This window comes from Equus asinus, chromosome 3 (assembly GCF_041296235.1).
Source record: "Equus asinus isolate D_3611 breed Donkey chromosome 3, EquAss-T2T_v2, whole genome shotgun sequence".
Lineage (NCBI taxonomy): Eukaryota > Metazoa > Chordata > Mammalia > Perissodactyla > Equidae > Equus > Equus asinus.
The window spans coordinates 14,003,842-14,027,608 of NC_091792.1; the positions used below are offsets into that span (position 1 = coordinate 14,003,842).

The following is a 23,767-nucleotide window of genomic DNA, read 5'->3' on the forward strand; positions in this document are numbered from 1 at the left end:
GTGGTATATCTAAAGTTGATTTGGATCAAGTTGTTCAAGGCTTTAAATTCCAGATGAAGAAATTTAGACTTTCTTCCATAGGCCATGGGGAACCACTGAAGGGGAGCTATCCCTTGAACAAAGGGATTACATGATCAAAGTGGCTTTTTAGTAAAAATAAACCTGAATATGTGCATTGTGTACTAAATGGGTGAGGTTGACAACTGTAATACCACTTAATGGATATTATCAAAAGGAGTACTCGAAATACTTACCAACTCGTGGTAACCAAAATATGGTAACGACTTGTGGTAATCGGTTCACCTGGGGCACTCAAAATGGACCACACCTCTGAACCCCAAACTCCTGTTTTAATTGCCTACTTGCTGTCCCTCTTTGGATGCTTAATACGCAACTCCTTCCTTGCTTGCAGACAATCTATTTCCTGATCCCCACAAAACTCGTCTTCCCGTCAAAATCAATGACAACGTTCATGCTCCAGGCTCAAAATCTTGGAGTCATCCTTGACTCCTTTTTTTCTCTCACAGCCTGTATCCAGTCAATCTGAACATTTTGTAGGTGCTTTGAAAATACATCCAAAAGAAGAACAGTACATTGCCGCAAGAGCTTGGCGCTTCCCAGTTTAATGAGAGAGTGGTGAGGTGAAATAAACATGCCTTTTAATAACTTTTTCAAAATAGGAACTTTAATGTTTGCTTCTTGATTTTATTCACATGAAAATTTGTAAGAGAGCATCCAGTAGTGACTGATATCTGTCTCTGTGTCAAATCCTAGTTCCATCATTTACTAGTTTTGTGACCTTTGGCGAGATGCTTAGCATCCTTGGACTGACCAAGACACCATCATTTCTTATCTGGAATATTGCAATAACCTCATGGCCTCCCTGCTTCCACTCTTGCTCCTCCTCCATCTATTATCAATACAGTAGCCATTGTGAGTCTTTAAAAATACATGATTTCATGTCACTCCTCTGCTCAAAACCTTTCAGTGGCTGCTCCTTTAACCTGTCATACACACTCCCTGTTTTCTCTGCATAGGTCTTCCCCTAGATACCCACATGGCTCCGCCCCTCACCTTCAATAGGTAATTGCTTACACATCACCTGTTACTGAGTCCTTACCTGGCCTCCCTGTTTAAAATTGCTGTCTATCCCAGTACTTTCTATCCACTCTTCCTGCTGCATTTTTCCATAGAACTATATAAAATACACTATATGCTTTTTCTTTGTTCATTACCTCCCATCATTAGACTATAAACTCCATGATAGCAATTTTTGCCTGTAAATGTTCATTCTATATTTCTTGAACCTAAAATAGCACCAATTATTTTAGAGCCTATGAATGTACACATAGTGCTTTGACACATAAAACCCCCTCCCCACCCAAAACTAGATCGATAATGTTGTTGAATCAGGTACCTTCTCAAGAGATCTTAAAAGATCTGAAGACCAGAAACTTCACCTTCTTGGCTTGCAAACTAGTAAATCACTTCTCTTTCGTACCTGAAGCCTGGACTTGGACTAGGAGAGTCATGTGAGAGGCATGTCCCCAATTCTGTAGCCTCATGGGGCATGTAAGCTTGTGTCCCTGCAGCTTGGAGCCCTGAAGCAGCTCTCCCATGCAATACAGAGATGTTGCTTGCAGTCTGTTTCCACTACACGCTTGTAGTTTTCGTGCACATCAGATACATTCTAGGGCAAACTGGCTTTCGCTGACTAGTCTGTAGTCTTCATGAAACTTCCATGTCTAAAGATTTCTCAGCGCTGCACAAAGCAGTAAACAATCTGACCCAACGTAACCATCAGCCCTTCTGTGAAGTCTTCTTGGTTCTCCAGAGCAGGGTACTTACTTCCTCCTTTGTGATACCAGGGCGCTTTGTGAAACACCAATTCCAGCATTTATTGTAAAACAGTCATGAATTCTATGTAACTGTCTCTCCTGAGAGGCTGTAAGCTTCTTGAAGGTAGGGTCAGTATCTATCGTTTTAGCCTTAGGAACTAACATAGTACCTTCAGAGTACAGAGTAGTGATACACACATTTTTATTGAATGAATCTGTTTATGTAGGAATCTTAAGTAGGAAATCATAGCACATCTCTGCTTCTCAGGACACAGCCAAGAGGAGAATGACCACAGAGATACAGAAAGCTTTATGTTTTGTTTCCAAATCAGGAAGGATCAAGTTGGAGTACCAATCCATTTTTCAAAACCCATTCTGTTTCAGTGTATTTTCTTTTTGTTCATTTTATAGGTAAATATTTCACCCTTTCCTATTTCGTTTATGTGATCAATATTATTTCGTCTCCATACAAAGCCCCTTAGAAGTTGCTTTTCTCCTATTCTTGGTTAACATTTAATGAATACACAATATAAATAATTATACATGCCATAGGGGAAATTTTAAAAGGCATAAATGTGGTCTTCAATAATATTGCCTATATTTGCACAGTGCTTTATTACATCTGAGATAAGCGATAGGTTAATATCTTGAAATATTAACTGATGACCCTCCCTACCCCAAACACACACTGCCTTTCGTTTCATGTAACTATTCCTTTTTTTTCTCAGTGGGAGATATCTTTTGCCTTGGGGCTGTTTGTCAGAGAATGCAAAGGGAAAAATAGCCCCTGTTTAGCCTTTGAATTTCAAAATAGACTCTCCAAACGCTAGAGACCACCTTGAAAACCAAAGCTTTGAATTGCAAGAGCTGGTGTTTCTAAAAATAATACATTAAAAAAATTTTTCTTAAAGACTAATTCCTTTTGTGCAATTTATTTTGAAATGGATTGATGGATGAAAAGAGGGATAGGTGGATGGATAGATATGTGGCAAACAAGCAGAGGAAAACATTAATGGTAAAATCTAGGTGGTGGGTGTATGGGTGTGCATCACAAATCTTTTCAACTTTGCTATATATATATATTTGAAATTTTCATGATAAAATGTTTGAGAAAAAATCAGAATCAAGGCATAAAAACTTATACCATAAACAACTGATAGAAAAGAGGGTAGCTGAATTTATTCCTTACCTCTTCCACAACCTCTCTCCTTTAGAAGAGCAGGTAAAGGTTTGATGGCCTGAGAGAAAATGAGAAAAGCCTCAGGGAAAAAGAGTATTTGAACATCCTGAGTCCTTGTAAGGAAACTGAGCCCTACTCCGCCACTGCTGGGGACTCATCCATCATCTATGGAACTGCCCAGACTGAACATGGAAGAGCAGAGGGAGTTTCAACCTCACCCCCGGGGTTAAGTGTGGGGAAGGGGCATGTCTTGAAGAGAATTTCTCCATGCCACCGTGGTACACAGCTGAGACCTGTGGATGTCTAGTTAGAGAGGTTCTGAGATAGCTAAACCTCAAAGTGGTGTGGAACAGGCCAGAAATTTCCTATGTTCCTGAGAAGGATGCCAAGGTGGTTAACAGAGGTTAAATAGATTTAAGGAGGCTTCACCATCAAATTGAGGAGGATGCAGTATTTACCACATGGCCTGAGGTCAGGAGACAGGATGAGTGACCTGGAAGCTTCAGTGATTGCCAGTAAGGATATAGGCCAATGAAAAGACCATAAGGAGAAGATTATATCAATGCCAATGGCAGTGTGAGGTGGTAGATTATTGTAGCCCAGATGCCTTTACCCTAAAGTTGCCAGAAAAATACAGGACATCCAGATAAATTTGAATTTTTGATACAGTGAATTTTTTTTTTATATAAGTATGTCCCAAGCAATATTAAGTTGTTGATCTGAAATTCAGACTTAACTGGGCATCCTGTATTTTTACCTGCCACATCTGGCAACCCTACTTCACCTGGGTTTCTTCACAAAATCTGCTTCACAGACCCTAGCTGCTGTTATGGGAGAAGGAGAGAGAGCAGAGAATTCCTGAGTATGACTGCATGGAAAATATAAATTGCCTGAGAAAACACTGAAGTGACAGAGATTTCCTGCAATCAATAGATTCGATTATCTTTTAAGTGTCAACATGGGGGTCCTAGACTGAAACGAAATTCAGTTTAGAAAACAAAGAAAAATCACAATGTAGCACACATGAATTCTGTGGTGTGAAACTTTTCATCTGCTTCAATTTGAACTTTATGACCACTCTGTGAGCTTGTTAGGAGAGGCAGCTTTGATGTTAGCAACGATTAAGTTGAAATTCAGAGATGCTAAGTGACAGACATGCCCAAGTGGCATGACGAGCGAGTGGCTGAACCCATGCCAGAACTCACTTAGCCCCCCTGGCTTATTCCCCACAAAGAACCTTTCACCTATGCGGGCAGATATGAGTAACACAGCTAAAAATTATTGGATAAAGCATCATTTACTCGTTTGATGCAGGAGCCTGAGCCATTAAGGAATATAATTCAGGAGAGTTTCAAGGGGACTGAGCTTTCCTGAGGGCTAGATATGAGCTGATTCGACCTCCGAGGTCACACCCGGACAAAATCGTACCAAGCCCTACCACTATTTGCCTAGAGACTCTACTCCCAATGACTCGTGGTCAGAAAAGAGAAATTGAGCCTTTAAAAACGTTCTCTTCTCTGCAAGGACAATAATCTCTGATCACTCAGTATCGATGCAGATCACTTTGCTTTTCTCTTGTACTTTGCCATGTGCTGACCTTTCCTTCCTTCATGTGTGCCTTCTTATAATAACTATTCATGGATTATGGATTGGGATTGGGTTCTGTGCTAAGTACTAGGATATAAAGATGAGCCAAACCAGACATGTGTTTCTTGTATTTTCTGCCTTTTGAGTATAAAATCCGAAGATTCGAGGGGACTACTCCATTGATGATAAAATCCTTTCTGCGTCATTTCTCCTGAGGGGTTAACTTAGGTACCTCGGGTGAAAGAGACCACTTCCTTCCTGAGGCAATACATTTCAGCATCGTATCCATGGATTTAGATATGTTTAAATAACAAAAGATTATAACTATGCATGATAATTAAGAAAGAGCGTGTGCAAATAAAGATGATGTAGGAATAACAGAGGCCTATGGTGAGGACTCAGTGGAAACAGGTGATACAAAGAGTGTATATCAGCAGTGTTTTGTCTGAAAACAAGCCTGATTCAAAAGAAAATCTCTCAATGTGCTAACTTGAAAAATTGCAAAGATTTGCTAACTGAGTCTTAATGATTTAAAGAAAATTTATTTTAAAAAGTAAACCTTCCTCACTGGAGAAAAAAAAATAATTGATCTCATTTTTGGCTATTTATCTGGAATCCCATAGAAAAAGCTCTTTATCAAGTCTCATTCTCCCTACAAGTACAAGATAAGGTAAACAGAGTCTTAAAATACTTTCATCTAGAAGGTAGACATTAGAAAGATATGAGCATTCTTCAGTGAGAGCTGACAGTGCCCATTTTGCCAGTACTTTCCCACACCCATTAGAGAAATTGTTTCCGACCAAACTGGAAATGGGAAGGCTTGCTTGAGAAAGAAGGCTTATAGAGGCATCAGATTCCAAAACCCAGCTTGGGTTTGGAAGTCCTTATCAGAGATTCACATGCTGTCACAAAGATAAACACATCAAGAACGTAAAGAACACATTTGCTAAACAACTCTTATGAACATATTATTCATAATATCTCCCAAGGCAAATATTTTGCTTCCTTAATATTGTCACGAGTTTACAAATTTCTTAACCCAGAGGCTTATGTTATTCTTCTTCTTGCATAATAAAGAAGACATAGCTAAAGCTTTTTCAAGTTTACCTTCAAGCCATACGAGTCTGGGAGAAGACAGTCAAAGGCAGAGTAACAATTCCAAAAGTAAGCATAACACCTTTGACTTCAAGTGCCTGTTCAGTAGAAACCTTGAGACTCTGAATCCTCTTTCTGCTCTGTACAGACTCCTGGATGCCTTATATTCTTTTAATCAGTTAAAATTATAAAACCAATTATGATTTCCACCCAGTTGTCGCTCTTCACTTCGAGACTCGGTGGCTTCCTCTTCCAAGCCCTGCATAGTGTTGTCATGCTGCGCCACCCAGATGACCTGAACTGAAGCTGCCTTTCAATGAAGCAGAAGGAATCTTCTTCCTCCTACTGCTTACATCTTCTGAAGGACAACCTGCACTTTCCAGTTTTCTGTGAATCCTCTCTTGTGGAACTTGGGGCAAGTCCTCCTAGCAATGGAACAAGCAATCTTTGAGTACGAAAGAAAGTGTTCTACTCAAAAGTGTCCCTCGCTTATCAACCAAGAGGGAGCCTCAGTTTACTGCATCGTTTCTTCGATGCTGTAGACGTCCTTCTGTCCAACAAGTGGATGTCTCTCAAAAGTTAGTTGTTATCTTTCTTCTTTTTTGAGTTAATTCTTGTGTTTTAGAGGGCAATTTTAGCTTACAGACTTGTGTGTCTGTTTTCCTGTGGTATCTGATGGTATACCTTATAAAATAGAGTTCAAGTTGGGCATACTCAGCAAGATCTCCGTACCTGGAAATATACCTGGTATTCATGGATAGTGGAAGCCCTTTAAGATCCTTGTAATGTATGGAAGGAAGAATATGTCATAGATTAGCAATGCGATCAACACTGCTGATATACTGGTGATATCTTGGCCAACACAACCTGGCCCCTTTACCCACTAATTTTTAGAATGAGGAGACTAAAAATAAGTAGCTGAACTTATAAATAAGAGAAAGATAACATCTCTTTTAAAGGGCTTCACCCAGGTTGCCAACTGTGATCTTCAAACTCCACAAGTGGAGGCAGCTGAGCCAAAATAGGCCTTCTCGTTGGCTGAGAACTTGCAGGCAGAGCTTTTTTAGCCAATTATTCAAATGCTTCCTAATGAAGAGTGAACAGATCCTTACACAATAAAGCAACATTTTTTTCTAACAGAAAAAAAAAATAACATTCCACAGTTACTGAAATTAGATAATGGAATTCAAAGTGGAAACCAGTAGTTGTATGAGAAAAATATTAAAGAAAATTTTCATGCTGAAGCTAATCCTACTAGTATTATAATAGTGATAATGATAATAATGATGGTGATGATAATAAATAGCATTGTGTTTGTTTAGCCCTTTATACTTACAAAGTGCTTTTACATTTTCACTCACTTTATATTTGCAACCCATTTGTTGATGAGAAATCATCATCAAGATGAGGAAACAAGATTTTGGTAATCAAAAGTTCATGTTGGGGGCCGGATCAGCAACGTAGCGGTTAAGGTCGCACGTTCCGCTTCGGTGGCTGGGAGTTCACCGGTTCGGATCCTGGGTGCAGACATGGCACCACTCAGCTAAGCCATGCTGTGGTAGGTGTCCCACATAGGAAGTAGAGGAAGATGGGCACAGATGTTAGCTCGGGGCCAGTCTTCCTCAGCAAAAAGAGAAAGATTGGCAGCAGATGTTAGCTCAGGGCTGATCTTCCTCAAAAAAGAAAAAAATATCATGTTGATCAAGAATAGCCAGCTTAGCTTTCAAAAAAGAGAAATAAGGAAAGGGAAACTAGATCTTTTTTATTTTTAACACTGTGGTTACAGAAAACCTGTGTCAATTTACTGTAGTTTGCAAGAAGTTTTCCCTTCATAATCTTTCAGTGTCATAAGTTCATATTACTCTCTGAATCATCTAAAGCATTTTGCCAAGGCTTTTTACCTTGGAAAGAATTTCCAGATCTAGAATTTGTCCTCAGTTGCTGGGAAATCCTACCTCAATTCGTACCAAAGTTATTAAAAGCCAATTTCGGGTACTGCTTCTTATTTAAAATCAGGAAAACAAAATAGAGTACAAAGATAAGACAAGATTCTTAAGCAAATTCAATTCTGGTGGATCTGCTTAAAACTGGGACACCTTTTCTTTTCATTCCCCTGGTGCATCCTTGTTTCCAAGCGTTACTGGAAATGTATTCATCCAAAAAATACATTTCAAGCCTCCTATCACTTTCTTTTGTATTTGAAGACATATGATTACAGGGTCATAAATTAACGTTCACATACTAATTTTCTCGTAGTGTTAGGACCACGTCTTGGTTTAGTGTAACCTCCATTTGACACTCGTTTCAGAATCTGAATGTTATTCTCACTTTCGCAATTATTTTTTCTTTGCCTACAAGATCTTCAATACCCTTTGTTCCCCAACTTTCTACTTCAACTCTCTCAGAGTATTAAAGTACGCTTTCATACGGATGGAGTTCCTCATGTTCATCAATAATGTTTTCCTGTTTTCTCAAAGCAGTGAGTCAGTCTGTTCATTTTCTCTTGTAGTAGTTTTCCTCTTTGCTTCCTTGGCAAAGGTAGTTGAGCAAAAAGGGAACTTGACTTATGTCTCAGGCCTTTTCATTAAATCATATCTCTTTTTTTCAGCTGCGCTCTTCCCATGTCATAAAGTCATAAAGAAATTCATTTCCTGCTCCTGGAAAGGAAGTCTACCTTACTGTTCTTGTGCTTACTTCATTCAGCGGGAAAACGAGACGCCCTCCACAGTCCCTCTGTCATTGGCTCACCCTTGTCTTACCCAAAAAGAAATTTTCTTCTACTTTTTTCAGTTCTATCAATATCTCAGTGAGAATGTGAAAGTTTTTTTGTTTTGCAAGTAGGATTTCCTTCTGCAGAGTGCTATTATGTAAATAGTAATTCAGTAGAGATTCCAGCTGGAAACTAAGCTGTGTTTACTTAGGGGATCAAATATTTAAAGATACCTTCAGACAACAATTGAGGAGGATATGCAAGAAGTCTATTGGGATGAAGAGAGACTCCCAGAGGTTGTGTCTGGGAGAGAAAGGAAAGGCACAGTGGCTTGATCCAAGGGTGATGCTTTAAGTCCAGAGAGGAGGGGTTGCTTGGAAAACAGCATCACTCCTGATACCAGCTGAGCTCTGGCTCAGTCACCAAATGACTCTTGTGTGAGGGAGGGGGAATTAAGAGCAGGAAGTATAGGGCAATGGTTCGAGTCAGCCTCACAGAACCTGTTACCCCATCTGTAGAAGGGTAAGGATTAAATAGGCTAATGTATAGAAACGCTTTGCAAAGTGCTGGCCCACAGTAGTCACTCAATAGATGGTAGCTAAAACCCAAACCATGGGAAACTGAAAAGACTGTTACACATATCTCTAGCAAACACTGGATGTATAAGGTAGCATTGGGGGTCTCTGTAGCCACAACTGGAAAAGAGAAAAATCTCTCCACTGAAGTGCAGAGAACAATAGTGTTTAGTTGCATCTGGGGTTCTGGAGGACATATCCTATACTGAGCATACTTGGGGCAGGGGGTGGTACCACAACAGTGTTCCTATGACTGGTACAGCTGACATCTAGAAGCAGGAGTGAAGTGTGTGCTTGTGACAACCATTGACAGTCAATAATTTTAGAGACCGGAATGGACAAGACCAAATAGTGGTTTCCACACAAGAGATGAGAGACTGGGGGAGTATACATTTGCTATTCCCCTGTAGACTGTGAGAATTATTTGTGGAGGGATTCTAGAGATAAGTTGATTGTAAATCTACCTTTACCATGGCTCATGAAATCAAGCACATAATTTAACCCTGGTGCTTTTTAGAAAAATCCATGTTGTGATACTTTAAACATTAATGTGACATTTTAAACCCCCTCCTCAAGAAGTCCATGACTAGTGGGGAAGGCAGATCTATACATAAATGATTACAAAACCAAGATGAAAAAGCCTATGAATGAGGCATAAAGAAAGCAAAGGTTTAGGACAGAGCAAGGAAGTGGCTTGAGAAACTCTGTGGGACTAGAAAGCATGGTTAAAGATACCATGAATGGTTTGAGTTGGCAAAAAAGATAGTTCATCCAGTGGGCAAGGAGGCAAAGTTTTCAGTAAAGAATAAAGAGCATGTGAAAAGATATAGCACATGAAACTGCATGGCCTGTTAAAGGATTATGTGATGGCTAGGACATAAGGTTCATTTGGAGAAGTGGTATAATATATAGAAGACAGCATGACATTGTAAGAAAAATATGCACCAGCTTAGCTTCCTATCTTGAGACTAGAACTTTACAACTTTATGAATTTAGGTAGCATTCAACAATTTCTGGGAACCTTAATTTCCTCATCTGAAAAATGAAGATAAAGATAGCTATATTTAAGTATTGTTGCAGATATCGAACATAATATAAAATATTTACCTCCTTACCTGTTATGGCAGGTTTCCAACAAATATTAGATCCTAATGTTTTGTTTTAAATGTAGGCAGGGGCTAGATCACGGAGGATTTTATATAATAAGCCAAGGCATTTGGACTTTATGACACAGGTAAAGGAAATCTACTTTTAAGTTTTAAGTACTTTGACATTAGCAAGATCTATGTTGGTAAATATGAATTAGTGTGTAGCAAAACTGAAGGTCAGCCAGGTAAGCATCTCCTGGGGATAGTCTAGACAAGAGATAACAAAAATCTGAACCATGGTACAGTAGTAAGGATGAAGGAAAAGGAACAAAGTCCAAAGATATTATGAAGGTAAAATAGGCAAGACCCTGAGGGTCCAGGGTGAAGGAAAGATGGCACTATTCTACAAATGGTGCCCCCTGGAGTTGCGCAACGTGGTAGCCCTAGGGGAATACAAGATTATGTTCAAATTTGGATGACTGGGTGAATAATGATAATGGTCTATTAACCAATGTAGGAAATGTAGAGGGGGAAAACTAATCAGATTTAGCAGGAAAGATATTGAATTCACTTTTGAAAATGCTGAGTGAAATTGACGTGCGTGTAGAAAAGAGCTCCACGTTTAGTAAGTAGATGTGTCTGCAGTCATCAGCATGTATTTTGTAGTTTATTGAGCCAATGACTATGTAAAGATCTCTGGATAACACTAATATAACACAAGCAGATCATGTAAGACAAGCCAATGAAGTTGAGTGAGAAGGAAACATCAGAGAAAAAAGTTGGGAGGAGGTTTTGAGGGATTAATTTTATAGATGTTAAAGGAAAAAGACATCTTAAGAAAGTTAAATTAGTGAATAATGTCAAACGCAAATGAGAGGACAAGTGAAAAACCAGATGCAAAATGACCGTTGGATTTATCAAGGTAGAGCTTATTAGTGGTGTGATAAGGGGCTGGAAATTCTTGGATGCCATGTTCAATAAGCTTGGCTATGATGTGTCAGAGTGAGTTAGAACATTACCCATGAAATAACTTGGGATCTTAAATATATTTAAAAGTGCAGGAGAATTGAGCATATTTTAAGCTGGTGATAGGTGATGGAGATATTGAAGACAGGGGTGCTCAAACGCTATTTAGTGATTGGTCTTATCATGAAGTAGTAGCTTTCAAACTCAACTCCATCCTCACTGCTACTCAGCAGCTCTCTTCTGTCTCTCTGTCTCCCAATGGCCATTTCATATCTTCCCCAATTTCCTTAAACACAGGATCTCACCTCTTACCTTCCCGTTCTCTATACAGGTCTTTACTTCACACTTTACAAGGAAAATTAAAAAATCAGCCAGGAACCTGCTCTCCTTTGTCTGGATGTGTGGAGTGTAGAAAACAAGTAAATTTCATCATGGAAGTGGTAGGAGAAGGAGTATCTTAAAGAGAGATACAAGTGTCAGTTAAATCCCCACAATAGAGGGAACTAATTACCAAGAGGATGGCAATGAGGATGTCACAGAGGTCTTTACCATATAAGGAGGAACCCAGAAGGCAAAAAGAACAGAATCAGGAGAGAAGTCAATCACGAGCAAAGGAGTCTTAGGGGCAAACCAGAGACTACAAGGGTCAGGGTACTGGAGAGGATCAAAATTCCCGTCACTGAATTGCTTTCTGAGATTAGACAAGAAGCCCACTAAAGAAAAGCATATGTATCCATGAAGGGAGAAAGTCCTAACTGGGGTTTAGATGTATATGTATGAGAATTGGAAACCTGGATGAGAAGAGAAAAAAGAAGGGGAGATAGAAGCCTTCCTGGGCTCCTAAGCTTTAGCAGATACTCATTTCTAACTTTGAAAATAAATACTACTTTTTCAGGAAGAAGTGAGTTTCTAAACAGGAAAAAGTGCACAGAACACACGCAATACTATTTGTTTATTAAAGAAATGAAAGAAAGAGCTACAGGAGTATCCACAACATATTATTAAGTGAAAAAAGGTAGGTTTAACAAAACAGGGTGTGTGCATATGTGTGTGTGTGTGTGTGACAGAAAGAGAAACACAGAGAGACTAGAAATGCCGAAAGATGCTCTCTACGGGGCGGGGGAGCCTAGAGAGAATTTCAGAGGCAGATCTTTGTTTATGAAGGCCTGAGGTTTATACAATCCTGGGGCCTCCTTTAAGAGAAAAAGATACAAATTCATGAATGCAAATTAGGTACAAAAATAATATTTGTTTAGGGGATTCAAGCTTCATTAGCTCCACAGTAAATCTGTCTCTACAGGATTTTGTAGTTTTCTCTGTGCTTAGTATAACTTATCCACAATGAGCACGAATTCCTTTAGAAGTAAGAAACCAAAGTAGAAGTTATGTAAATTTGTTTATGTGAGCCATGCTCTCAAACTTACATTCGATTTTTTTGAAATGATCAATAGAGACAGTTTCTAATCAGGAAGGCCACAGAGCTTAAGAGTTTATGTTGTCATTTATGATGCATTTCTAGAAAGTCATTCACAAAATTCCCAGCTCGGGCTTACCCTTGAACTTTATTTGCTTACATAAAGCATCATAGACAAATATCCTGAATCAAGAGGAAATTCAAAGTCGAACTCCTTTAATCAGGAAAGTCTCATTTCTTCTTTAAAAAACGGACATGAGTTGTACTGATTTTAGTAACCCGGTGTAAGTAGGTTTACATAAATTGGGCTATTTCCTCCCCTCAAAAAAAGTAGTGTCGCTGTATTACACATTCTTTCTAATAGCAGGGGCTCCTCTGCGCCTTCCTGTGGTCGCAGTCGCCTGTATCACACTTTAAACTGGAGACAGCTTCTGCCCAAGGGTTTCTTTAGTAACAGGAAGTGACTGTGTGAAAGAAGTTTTATGCTGGTGCTCTTTATCCTCTTAGCCATCAAGGAAGTACGTTACCGTAAATGATCTGGGGACTGTCCCCATAAATTCTTCTTGGTGAACACACTTTTGAAGGCTGTTTTGAGAAAAAGTAGAAAGAACGCGTTTTCTTACCTTCGGAGAACACGAATTTCTGTGACTCTGCATGGCCGCTTTCAGATCAGGAGAGGCGTGCCTCTCAATCAGATCGCAGATTTTATCGTCCAGCTCCATGCTTTCACATCTGCCCAGGGGGACATGGGAATGTCACATTTTACAAAGGTAATTAAAAGGTATTTAAGGGTACAGTGAGTTTGTAAATGACATGGAGGTGTTATTTGGGTACAATACCCCTCTGAAATCTCCAGATGGCTAATCTCATTTTGTATTCATTAGTTCATGCCACAAGAGCACTTTAAAGATATTAGAGTTTAATTTTCCCTTACTTGAACATTTATACAGAGCGATAAGTAAGAACAGACAATTTCAGGGATTTTTGCAGTGTGATACAATGACCAGAATTGAGCACTCACAGTGAGCCAGGTGACTTACATCCATTTTCTTATTCAGCGGGCACAACAGTCCATTAAAGTGGTCCTCTTCACTTGCATTTTACAGGTGAGTAAACCTGAGCTTGGGAAGTTAACTAATTTACTAATTAATGTGAAGTCAAACTGCAAAACATTAGCAGGGCCAAGATCAAACTCAGATCTGTGGAATTCTATAACCTGTCTCTTGTTCACACGCATGTGTGTATGTGTTTTTTTCCTCCACTTTTATTGAGAAATAATTGACATATATCACTGTACCAGCTTCAAGTGCAGAGCATGATAGTTTAATTTACATATATAGTGAAATGATTAGCACAGTAGGTTTAGTTAACATCCATCATCTCACATAGATACAATAAAAAGAAAAGAAAAATTTCTCCTTGTGATGGGAACTCTTAGGAACTACTCTCTTAACAACTTTCCTATACATCACAGCAGTGTTAGCTGTAGTCACCATGCTGTACGTTATGTCCCTAGTACTTATTTACCTTATAACTGGAAAGTGGTACGTTTTGATCCCTTTCTCCAATTCACCCTCTTCCCTACCTCTTGCTTCAGGTAACCACAAATCTGATCTCTTTTTCTATGAGTTTGGTGTTTGTTTTGTTTTGTTTTAGCTTCCACATATAAGTGGTATCATACAGTATTTGTCTTTCTCTGTCTGACTTATTTCACTTAACATAGTGAATTCAAAGTCCATCCACGTTGTTGCATATGGTAGGATTTCCTTTTTTTTTTATGGCTGAATGATATTCCATTGTGTGTACATATATCACAATGTCTTTCTCCATTCGTTCATTGATGGACACTTAGGTGGTTTCCATGCCTTGGCAATTGTAAATAATACTATATAGTCTATCTCTTAACCATTTTTGCTGTCTGTCTTCAATTAACCTGAGAACAAATCCCTAAGCAATTGTTTGCCATCAAATGGAAATATTACACTAGAGTCAAAGAGTATCTGGAAGCCACCCTAAGGGGAATCTAGTCCAACTGCATCATTTATCTGAGAACCAGAATGAATTGCTCACATCCCATGACCACTAACTGATAACGCCAAGGTTTAAGCCAGATTTTCTGACTCAAGTTCATTTTTCTTTCCCGTTTCACCATGGTGGCATGATGGAGAAATTTTCTCAGTAAAAATACAATTCACAAGAAAAACGCATTCATTGTGTGACTTTTCTGTACATAATTTTTGGCCTGCCTTGTTATTTCCCATCCCAAAAAATAACCCCTTGGACTGGGATAGAAGGTCTTTCAGGAGTACTTCTCAAAGTTGTCTCCAAATAAAATCAACATGTAGGTGGAAGACCCAATGGTATGCCCGTGTGGCAGAGGCTGCTTGGGTTGTCTGCCCAGCCACTACCTTCTTTGAGAGTGACTCCCAGGAGTAGGCTCTGACAGCCATGCTTGTTGATGCCACTTGACATCACTTCCTTGGTTATAACTGATTGGACCAAGAGTAAACAACGGATCCTGGCTTGGCCAATGAGATTCTCCTCTGTGTGCAGAGGGAGCTGGGAATGAAGCAGATGGGTAGGGAAATGCAGACAGTCTTGATAATCTTGACAATCTTCTTGTTCTGAACAAGTCCTTTCTGAGGCATAGCTGCCTTCCTACCCCTACATTGTGTGAACCACCGTATGCCTTTCTAATGAATGATCTCTTTTTTTTATAAGCTAGCTTTGCTTGGTTTCTGTTATTTGTAATATAAAATCCCTAACTAATACACTTTGACCTTCATATTTATATTTATGCTTTTGTTCAGGCTCTGAAGTATCTGTACCTCATGTCCCACGTATTATGCCACTGGAAGTTACAAGCTACTGGGTCTGCAGTAAATCCTTCATGGTTCAAAAGGTTGCATTTGGATAGCGATGAGTCTGGACTATTTTCAAGGTTTCCCACAATCCTCTGAGAAGAGTCGCAAAATTTCTTTAATAACTGACCCAAATCCTTCAAATTAATTAGATTCTCAAGTAGGACTAGAATTGGACTGGACTAAATGTTAAGCCCCTGAGGCAGTTTTCTGACCAATTTAGAACCCGACTCGCCTGCCAACAGGTCACAGTACTTTCTGGTACTACATTCCTCTGTGGCTTTGTTTCTGAGCTCATCTTCTCCTCCCCTCCTCCCTGCTTTTTGATTCCAGGCACACTTGCCGCATCTCAGTTTACAGAACATGCCAAGCGTGATTCCCACTCCAGGGTCTTGGTGTCTGCTGTTACCTCCCAAAGACTTGCTCGCCCATGCCACTCAGGTCCTGTCTCAAATGTCACTTTATCAAGTAAGTCTCTGACTAACTTACATGAAATAGCTTTCTCACAGCCATCACTACTGTCCCTTAATTCTGTTTTATTTTCTTCTTAGAATTTTTTAATATTTTGATTTCTTATTTGTTTACTGTTCTCTCCTTCCCCCATATAGGCCCCATATATGTGCCATAAAAGAAGGAGGACATTTGTCTGTTTTTATTCACTGCTCTGTCCCTTGACATATAGTATGACCTCAATAAATATTTGTTATTGAATAAATGTGACTCCATGATGAAGTTTAACTCAAAACATTAACTCAAATCTAACCATTAAATTAGAAGCTTATTTAAAATGCGTGCAAATAACCTCAAACTCGTAGGACTGATGAAGTTGGGACGCAAAACATTAAGCAAGGAAACATTAACAGCGACTTTGGAATGGATGTTTGAGCTCAGTTATTACTGCCCTCAGCCTGCTTTGTTCTTTTATACTTGAATTATGTGTGTTTTTCAATATTCAACAATAATTCATCGAGTATCCACCATTGCAGGGTACTAATAGCCACACACGGTGATGGTTCTTGAACTGTTCCAACGTTCGTGGTGAATCTGCTTAGAGGCCAATAGCCACTCTTCTCTTTTCCGTTTGGACAAGTGAGGGAAGGTTATTCCTCAGAGTTGGGGAGTGCTCCCTCCCTTGAGAGCGGGGCTAGGCACATGTCCCTAGAACGATGGCCAAAAAGGAAGGGGCCTTCATGGGAGGGAGGAGTCCTGGACTAGGTGCAGAGTGAGCCTCAGTGTGGTGACCACAGTTTGGTGACTTTGGCCACTACAGAAAGAGGAGAAATATCAGCAAAGAGGAAGAGAACCATGTGGTGGTGATTAGAGGTGGGAAGCTTCTGGTCACAGCTATGGAGATGGTGGGTCTCAGTGTTGACCACGGTGTCAGGGACAGGGCTCGAGCCCTCAGGAACCCAGCTGGGAACTGAAATGATGCAGGAGGGGTGGAACTCCAGATTACACCTCTCTTAGGTCTTGTGCTCACTTTCTCTTCTCATTGCCATTGTTATAGCCATTGTCCTGTCACTATAGTGAGTTTGCCTCAGAACTTGCATCTGAAACCTCTGAAAAAGAAGCATTGAGATGCAGTAGAAAGTAGCAAATGAGCTTTTAGAGTTGAACATAACAGTGGGACCTAAGATAAGTCCCTTAATCTCTATGAACCCTATTGGCCTGGTTTATAAAAAGATGAAATGATGTTATATTGTGAGGCTGTGAGTAGGATTAGTGATAACATATGTACAATCGTCAGCACAGGGCCAGGCATGCAGTGGATGCTCAATAATTGATACCACTGTTACTATTCTGAGGGTTTGGCACAGTTACCAAATGTTCCAACAAATGAGTTTGGAGAGTAGGAACATGAATTTAGCATTATTGCTGAAAAGAAAAATAATTCAAAAAGCACAAAAGAAATTTCAGTTTGGTTCAAAAAATAATCAAAAAGTTTAATCACACCTGGGATAAAAGACAGCCGGGCCACCTACTTGGGTTTTATAACATTCTTAGCAAATCTTTAAGATTATTCTTTAATATAAGAATTTAGTGGATGAAAATAATTTTACATTCTATTTTTAATTAGTGAAATTCATTATATTTCGTGAATTTCAATTGGTCTTAGATTTATTTTATAAAAGGAAATGGTATTTGTCAAGGTTTATTTCTTTACTATAAAGCTCAAAATTCTGACAATTGAGAGGCAGAATTCAAGTTTGTAAATTGTGCTTTTCTCCTTAGATCACTAAATAATTGCATGCAACATCGTTATATCCTTAACATAACATTGTGACCCAAGGTTTGGAGTAAAGAAAGAAAAACACTCTACCAAACTTTTAAACACGAGTAGGACAATCCTACACAACCTTGCATTAGTTTTACTAGGATGTATTAACCTCGCCTTGGGATCTGTTCCTTGATTCTACTCAGATGATTAGGTGAAGGTTATGGCTCCAATGATCTATGCTCTGGGCCCTACCCCTTAATCATCTCTATTTTTCAGATAAGAAGCTTGAACCTCAGTGAGGTCAAGTACATTTTCCTAAGGTCACATGAATTATAAGGGGCAGGGTAAGAATGCTCTCTGAAGCCCATGACTCTACCATTGGGCTAATAGTCATTTTAGGAATTGTCAATACATTAGGACCACAGAGGGCTATGTCATTCCCAAAAATTGGGTTCAGGTTTTCCACTTTGATTGGCATTTCTGCTTTGGTTCCAAAGAAAATAATCTATTTTATTTTATATAGCTGACTTACAAAGTCAGGTGTTAGGAGAGGCCTGGGAGGCACTCTATGAGGATCAGGTGTTTCACCCCTGGTCTGTCCTTTATGTGGCTCCTTATTTTTCTAAGTTGTGAGTTCTTGATCAGGGACTGGGATGGGTTCAGGGGGCCCATGAGTCATCCCAAACGAAATTAAATACAAAATAACATATGTGTTATATGCTTATTGTTCCTTTCTGAAGAAAGTGTCTATAGTTTTTATCAAGTTCTTGACCTCCCCAAAAAGCTAAAAATCACTGACCCAACTTAAGTTAGTGTCATCTGTGACTACTTTAAAGATTTTATTTTTCCTTTTTCTCCCCAAAGCCCCCGTGGTACATAGTTGTATATTTTAGTTGTGGGTCCTTCTAGTTGTGGCATATGGGGTGCCACCTCAGCATGGCTTGACAAGTGGTGCTATGTCTGTGCCCAGAATCCGAACCGGCGGATCCCTGGGCTGCTGAAGCGGTGCGCATGAACTCAATCACTCAGCCACTGGGCCAGCCCTATGACTACTTTAAAATCAAATCTCATTGTGGTTTTCTTTGTTTAAGAGTACACTTTAATTTTAATTTTTTTTTTTTTACCTTGGAAGAACTATGAAAATTCAGAAATGACTCTTTGAATCAAGCACTATTACTAAAATCTTTATTTAGGGTAGCCTCCTTACTAAATTGCTAGTGAACAGAGAGTTATAGAGGCAATGCTATGAGGCCAAGAGTTCTCCAAGATGAAGGCAACAGAATTCAAAGAAATCCTGAAATCTCTGATTGACCCTTGGCTTATTTATCGCTTATTTTAAACTCATGTGGATATAAATCTCCTTCCTTACTATCCCTCCTTCCTACCCTTCACTCACAAGAATAGGTCAACATAGGAAGTAAATAGAAATGATATTAATATGAATTAGATTTTACCAACAGGATGGTAGGTTAAGCCAATGGAACAATGAAGGTTATTTAAAATAGTTTCCCCTAAGTTATATATGATGTGTGAGCTGTTTTCCCGAGACTACCATTGGGAAGCAATGATCTGCCCAGCAACCCAATGAGCAACTGAGAGAAGAGGGAATGAGGTGAATGGGTTTCAGGTATGTTTGGAGCCTCCGACTTTTATTATGTATTCAAGGGTCGCCAGGACAGAAGCCTCCAAAAAATTATCCAATAAGACATATAGCATGTCTTTGAATGTCGTTGCTTAATAGGTTTATCCAAGGATTATTTATTTAGATTTTACTATTTGATTAGAACTTAGACACTGTTAATTTGTAGAATCCTCTGTAGCAGAAAAGATGATCTCAAAGCTTATGGTTTACTGCCTTGTGGGGCATTGACCAATTTTGTATCTAATCTAACCATATCCTTCTAACATTCCTTTATCAAATTGCCTGTAAATACCCAGCTCTTTAAATGCTCTTTGAATGAGGCTTCTTATCTTTCTGGATACCTCATTAATTAATGAGTTGAATTAAAACCTTCTTATTTTATATTTGTATGAGAGTCATGTTTTAACTTTTTGTGTATTGTACATTAACACTGCTGGATATCTGTATTTAAGACCATTGAACTTCCAGTTGCTGATAATGACTCATGGTGAGCATGCAACCCCAAACCACCAGACTTGGTTTATATGGTTACAAGCTATGGTTGCCTCATCAGTATTGGCAAGTAGTGTAAATTCCTGAAGAAAAGAATTACACTCAATAGGCAAAACAGATAACCACAATCTTGGAAATAACCTGAAGATCATGTAATTCATCTCCTGCATTTAGAAGACAGAGAAATGAGGCTCAGAGGGATTCAATGACAGATAGCCAAGTCAGGGCAAAAATTAAGGACACTTGCGTTCTTCCTTCCTCCGCACACTCAAATGTCCACAATTTCCTCCCAGCCTGCTGCCAAGGTCTCATTTGATGCTTTGATCTTATGTCATAAGCCGTCTTTTTAGGAAAGATTCTGGAGAACAAAGCCCATTTTCAAATATAAGACAAGGAAAAATCAGTAGCAGGTTCTTCTCTAATGGACATGCTTCTAGATGTCCAAAGACGAGGAATTGTAGCCTTTGGTGACCTGAAATGAGGAGTATTGTCTGAAAAACTATAATCAAGCTATAATTTTTAGGTTTTACTTTTTGTTATTATGATTAGTTCTCTGAGTATGCTCCTGGCTATTTTGGTGAGAAACAAGTTACTCAATAAAGAAATTACTCTGTGCATTAGATCAATAAGTCATGGTGTCTTAATTATTTTAGTTATTGGGAACTTTAACAGTTGTGACCTAAGAAGATGGTGGAAAAGAAAAGATTTGCTCACAGAATTTTCAAAGTTGCATTGGCTTTGGGAAGAATGAATATCTCTAGGGTTTAATCCAAGGCTATGTGGTTTAATAATTTAGATATGTGTCTAAAAATGGTCTTGGCATGTCTGAAATGAAAGCCCAGAGAATGGGAGCTATTTCTTATAAACATGGTCTCTGTTATTGCCCACAGTCCACATTCTTGGCAGGATCCCTGTTTATTTCCTCTCAGCTCGTGTGATGTGCCAGGTCGCTGAACTGCCGCTGCACACCCCAGCCACCCCTCTCGTGGCTGCGCCCAGGAGGAACATGCGGGTGGAGGAGCCAGATTGGGGCAGAGATGCTGCAGGTGCTGTTCAGGCTGTGAAAGGTTACCAGTGAGCAAAGTTCTTTAGAAACCACATCCTCCTACAGCTATCCTCCTGAGATGGGTTTGGCCTCCTTATTGGAACGGTTCTGCTCAGGTGAAGCAAGGGCAGAGAGACAGAGAAAGGATATAGCGTCTATGAACACACACTGTTTCGACAGAAAATATTCTGATACAGGCATACCCTGATCTTTTTGCCTAGCTAAATGTTAGTCATCCTACAGTTCTCATCTTAAATATGGAAGGGAAACTGAACCCTTGATTGCATGAGATGTTCCAACTATGTATTTCCATAGCAACCCGTATTTCCCCATTACACAGCTTATTACACTTAATTGTAATTGCGTGTTTACTTGTATGTATTCTCCATTAGATTATAAACCCCTGGAGTCAAGAACAGGTTTAGCATGCTTATCATTGTATCTCCAGAGCCTCTCAGTGATCATTAAATACTTGACAAGAGAACAAATAGTCAAGAACAACTAGCTTTGAGGTCAATAAGGACACAAGGTGTCTGAAGGAGGAGAAGCTTATAATAAACAGGAGGGTGTAGGTTGCTCCTCTGTCCTCTTCAGATGCATTCTCTCCATGGTATTTCTTCCTTCCTCTTCTCAATACATCTGCCTCTGGGAAAAGGAGCCTACAAGGCTGAACAGCTTTGTGTATCGTAACAGGGGACACATCTTTCTGCTACAAGCCATAGGGTTTCAGGCATCAAGAAGCAGGGGTCTGGGGGTATTTTGGATTTAAGAAGTTCTCCCCAGTTCCCTGGAATTAAACCTATAGTCGGGTTGATACTTGAGAAGAAATATAAATAAGGATAAAGCCTTATCCAAAGGCAGGTATTAAGCACGATTCTCTTCTAAGGAGCTCTCTGAGTTTTTATTAAGAGAAAAATGACACCATATTAGATCTCATGGACAGGCTGAGCCCAGAAGACCAAGGTATGATAAGATGTGAGTTTCTCTACTCCAGGGAGCAGGGACCCTAGTAGAAAAAAAGGAGAAAAATAAAGTCGTGCAAACTGGTTCCTCTCCCACCGTTTATTACAATGACACCAAATGCCCCCTCTGACAGGGATACGGGAAGGACATAGCTTGGTAGCTTTATGGGTCAATAGGGGTAGATTTCTTGATGTTTTTGTTATTATTATTGTTTTATTATGGCATCATCAAGGTTGATTTTTATTTAAAATTTCATTCTCTTGAAGAAGCAGAGACAATAAAAAGTGAATAATCTTAAAGATTGAGGTGATAGGAAACCTCGTTCCTTACCAGCATGATGAACAGGTTAAACCCCTACTTTTAGGTTGAGAAAATCTTGGCAGTTACTCTAGCGTTTGCATGACCTGATTAAGGCTTTTGCACCATTGTTCTTCAGTGCAAATATACTCAGACTGATTTATTGATGAACATCTGGAAGAAAGCAAAATTAAACTAGCCATGCATGTACAGAAAAGTTGTATATTTTGTTGTTAATGTTGAAGGGTGGCAGAATATGCCACCCCAAAATATGCCACCTCAGCATCAGGATTATTTTGAGCTAAAGGCACTTAAAAAACAGCAGATGCAAGAGCGCTTTGATCTCCCCTTTTTTTTCCTGAAAACAGGAGAGAAAACTGCATGTGGAAGATGCCCTCCCTATACTAGGAGAAAAGAAACATTCTTTTCATCCAGGACGGGAGGTTAAGACCAAGAGAATTCTGCACAAACAGACCTTGTTAAAATAATTCGCATCTTCCTTTAGCCTCCCCATATATTTTACTTTTCCACAAAAACTTCTCTTTGTTCAACCCAGTTCAAAAGCATTTAGGTTTTGCCACTTCTTTGGGTCTTTATTTGCATATGAGGGCTCCTGTGCTGCAGAAAACCTAAGTGAGTACGCTTTTCTCTTGTTAAGCTTTCTTTCATGACAGAGCCTCAGCAGAGACCTAAAGTGGGTGAGATTTTCCTCCCCTACAGCGTTACGGAAATAAGTATTTCAGGAGGAACATTAAACTATATGTTTTACCGTGGAGACTATATCAAAAAAGCAAAGTAGTTAAGTTAGATCTGGTATACTCATTTGATATAACCACATTCTTGTGCCAACTATAGTTTTCCTCTAATTTGTCAGAATGTATCTCTCAAATCTCTATTTTACACAATACCAAGTTGCAACGTTGTTTAGGAAGATTAGAAGACTAAATTTTGAATCATGTCCAATAATCATAATATTTAATATTTTTCATAGTGTCTTACTGTTATTTATTGACTATGTACTTAGGTAAAAATTATCATCAAATAACAAAACAATATCATCTTAAAAGTATTCTCTTAACACAAGTCAATATTGTTAAAGCTGAATTTCATTTCATCAGAACAAATATTTGAAAGAACTTTTTTTAAGGAACAGCCATTGGTAAAATAATTTTATTCAAATTCTTTTGAATTATAGAACAGATGGTTAGAAAGAGATGCTTTTAGTAACTATATCTGAGGTATTAAGTAATTTATATAACATATACTTGAGAGTTGTTATAAAAAGTTTATAATAGTAGAAATAGTTTACCTTTCTATTTAATTGATCACTAAATAATATTTATTTAAACTGTATCAGTTTAAATATCAGTTTTTCACATCTGTTCTGGAGGTTCATTTCAATATATGATTATATTTCTTGATTTTAATTCACCAGCAGTTTTCGGGTTTGCGGCAGTTTATACAAAGGTACAGAGCTGAGTTAAGGCTGAGAAGTGAGGCGGGTTGCCCATCTAAATCTACACCTGATTCGTCTGCGGATGTTGAAGAAATAATGGAATAAATTATGAGATACTCCTTCTGCAGGAAATTTTTAGGAGATGTCATAACAGCTTTACCGAAGGTCACAAACCGACCCATAACAATTTAATATCTTTTTTTTTATCTTCCCCTGGCATGTTCCCAGTTCTTTCCTCTAGATGATAAAGTGTGAGACACTTTTTCTCGGATCCTTTGCATTAGTTTTGTTAGAGTGGCACGTAATATGCCAAATCAAATCAGGATCCGTTATTATTACA

The 23,767-nt window shown here is 38.9% G+C and overlaps 1 protein-coding gene across 6 annotated transcripts in view; it reads right to left on the reverse strand.

Annotated features, from left to right (window-relative positions):
• TNIP3 (TNFAIP3 interacting protein 3) overlaps nt 1-23,767 on the reverse strand; it is a 99,799-nt gene that overhangs the window by 37,300 nt on the left and 38,732 nt on the right. For 4 of the 6 annotated variants that reach the window (XM_070504692.1, XM_070504693.1, XM_014866481.3 and 1 more), the window contains one exon: nt 13,077-13,185. In XM_070504692.1, the coding sequence (XP_070360793.1) occupies nt 13,077-13,185 (109 nt within the window). Of the gene's footprint in view, nt 1-5,712; nt 5,939-13,076; nt 13,186-23,767 lie in introns of those variants that run through there. The other 2 variants (XM_070504698.1, XM_070504696.1) reach the window with 1 other exon arrangement.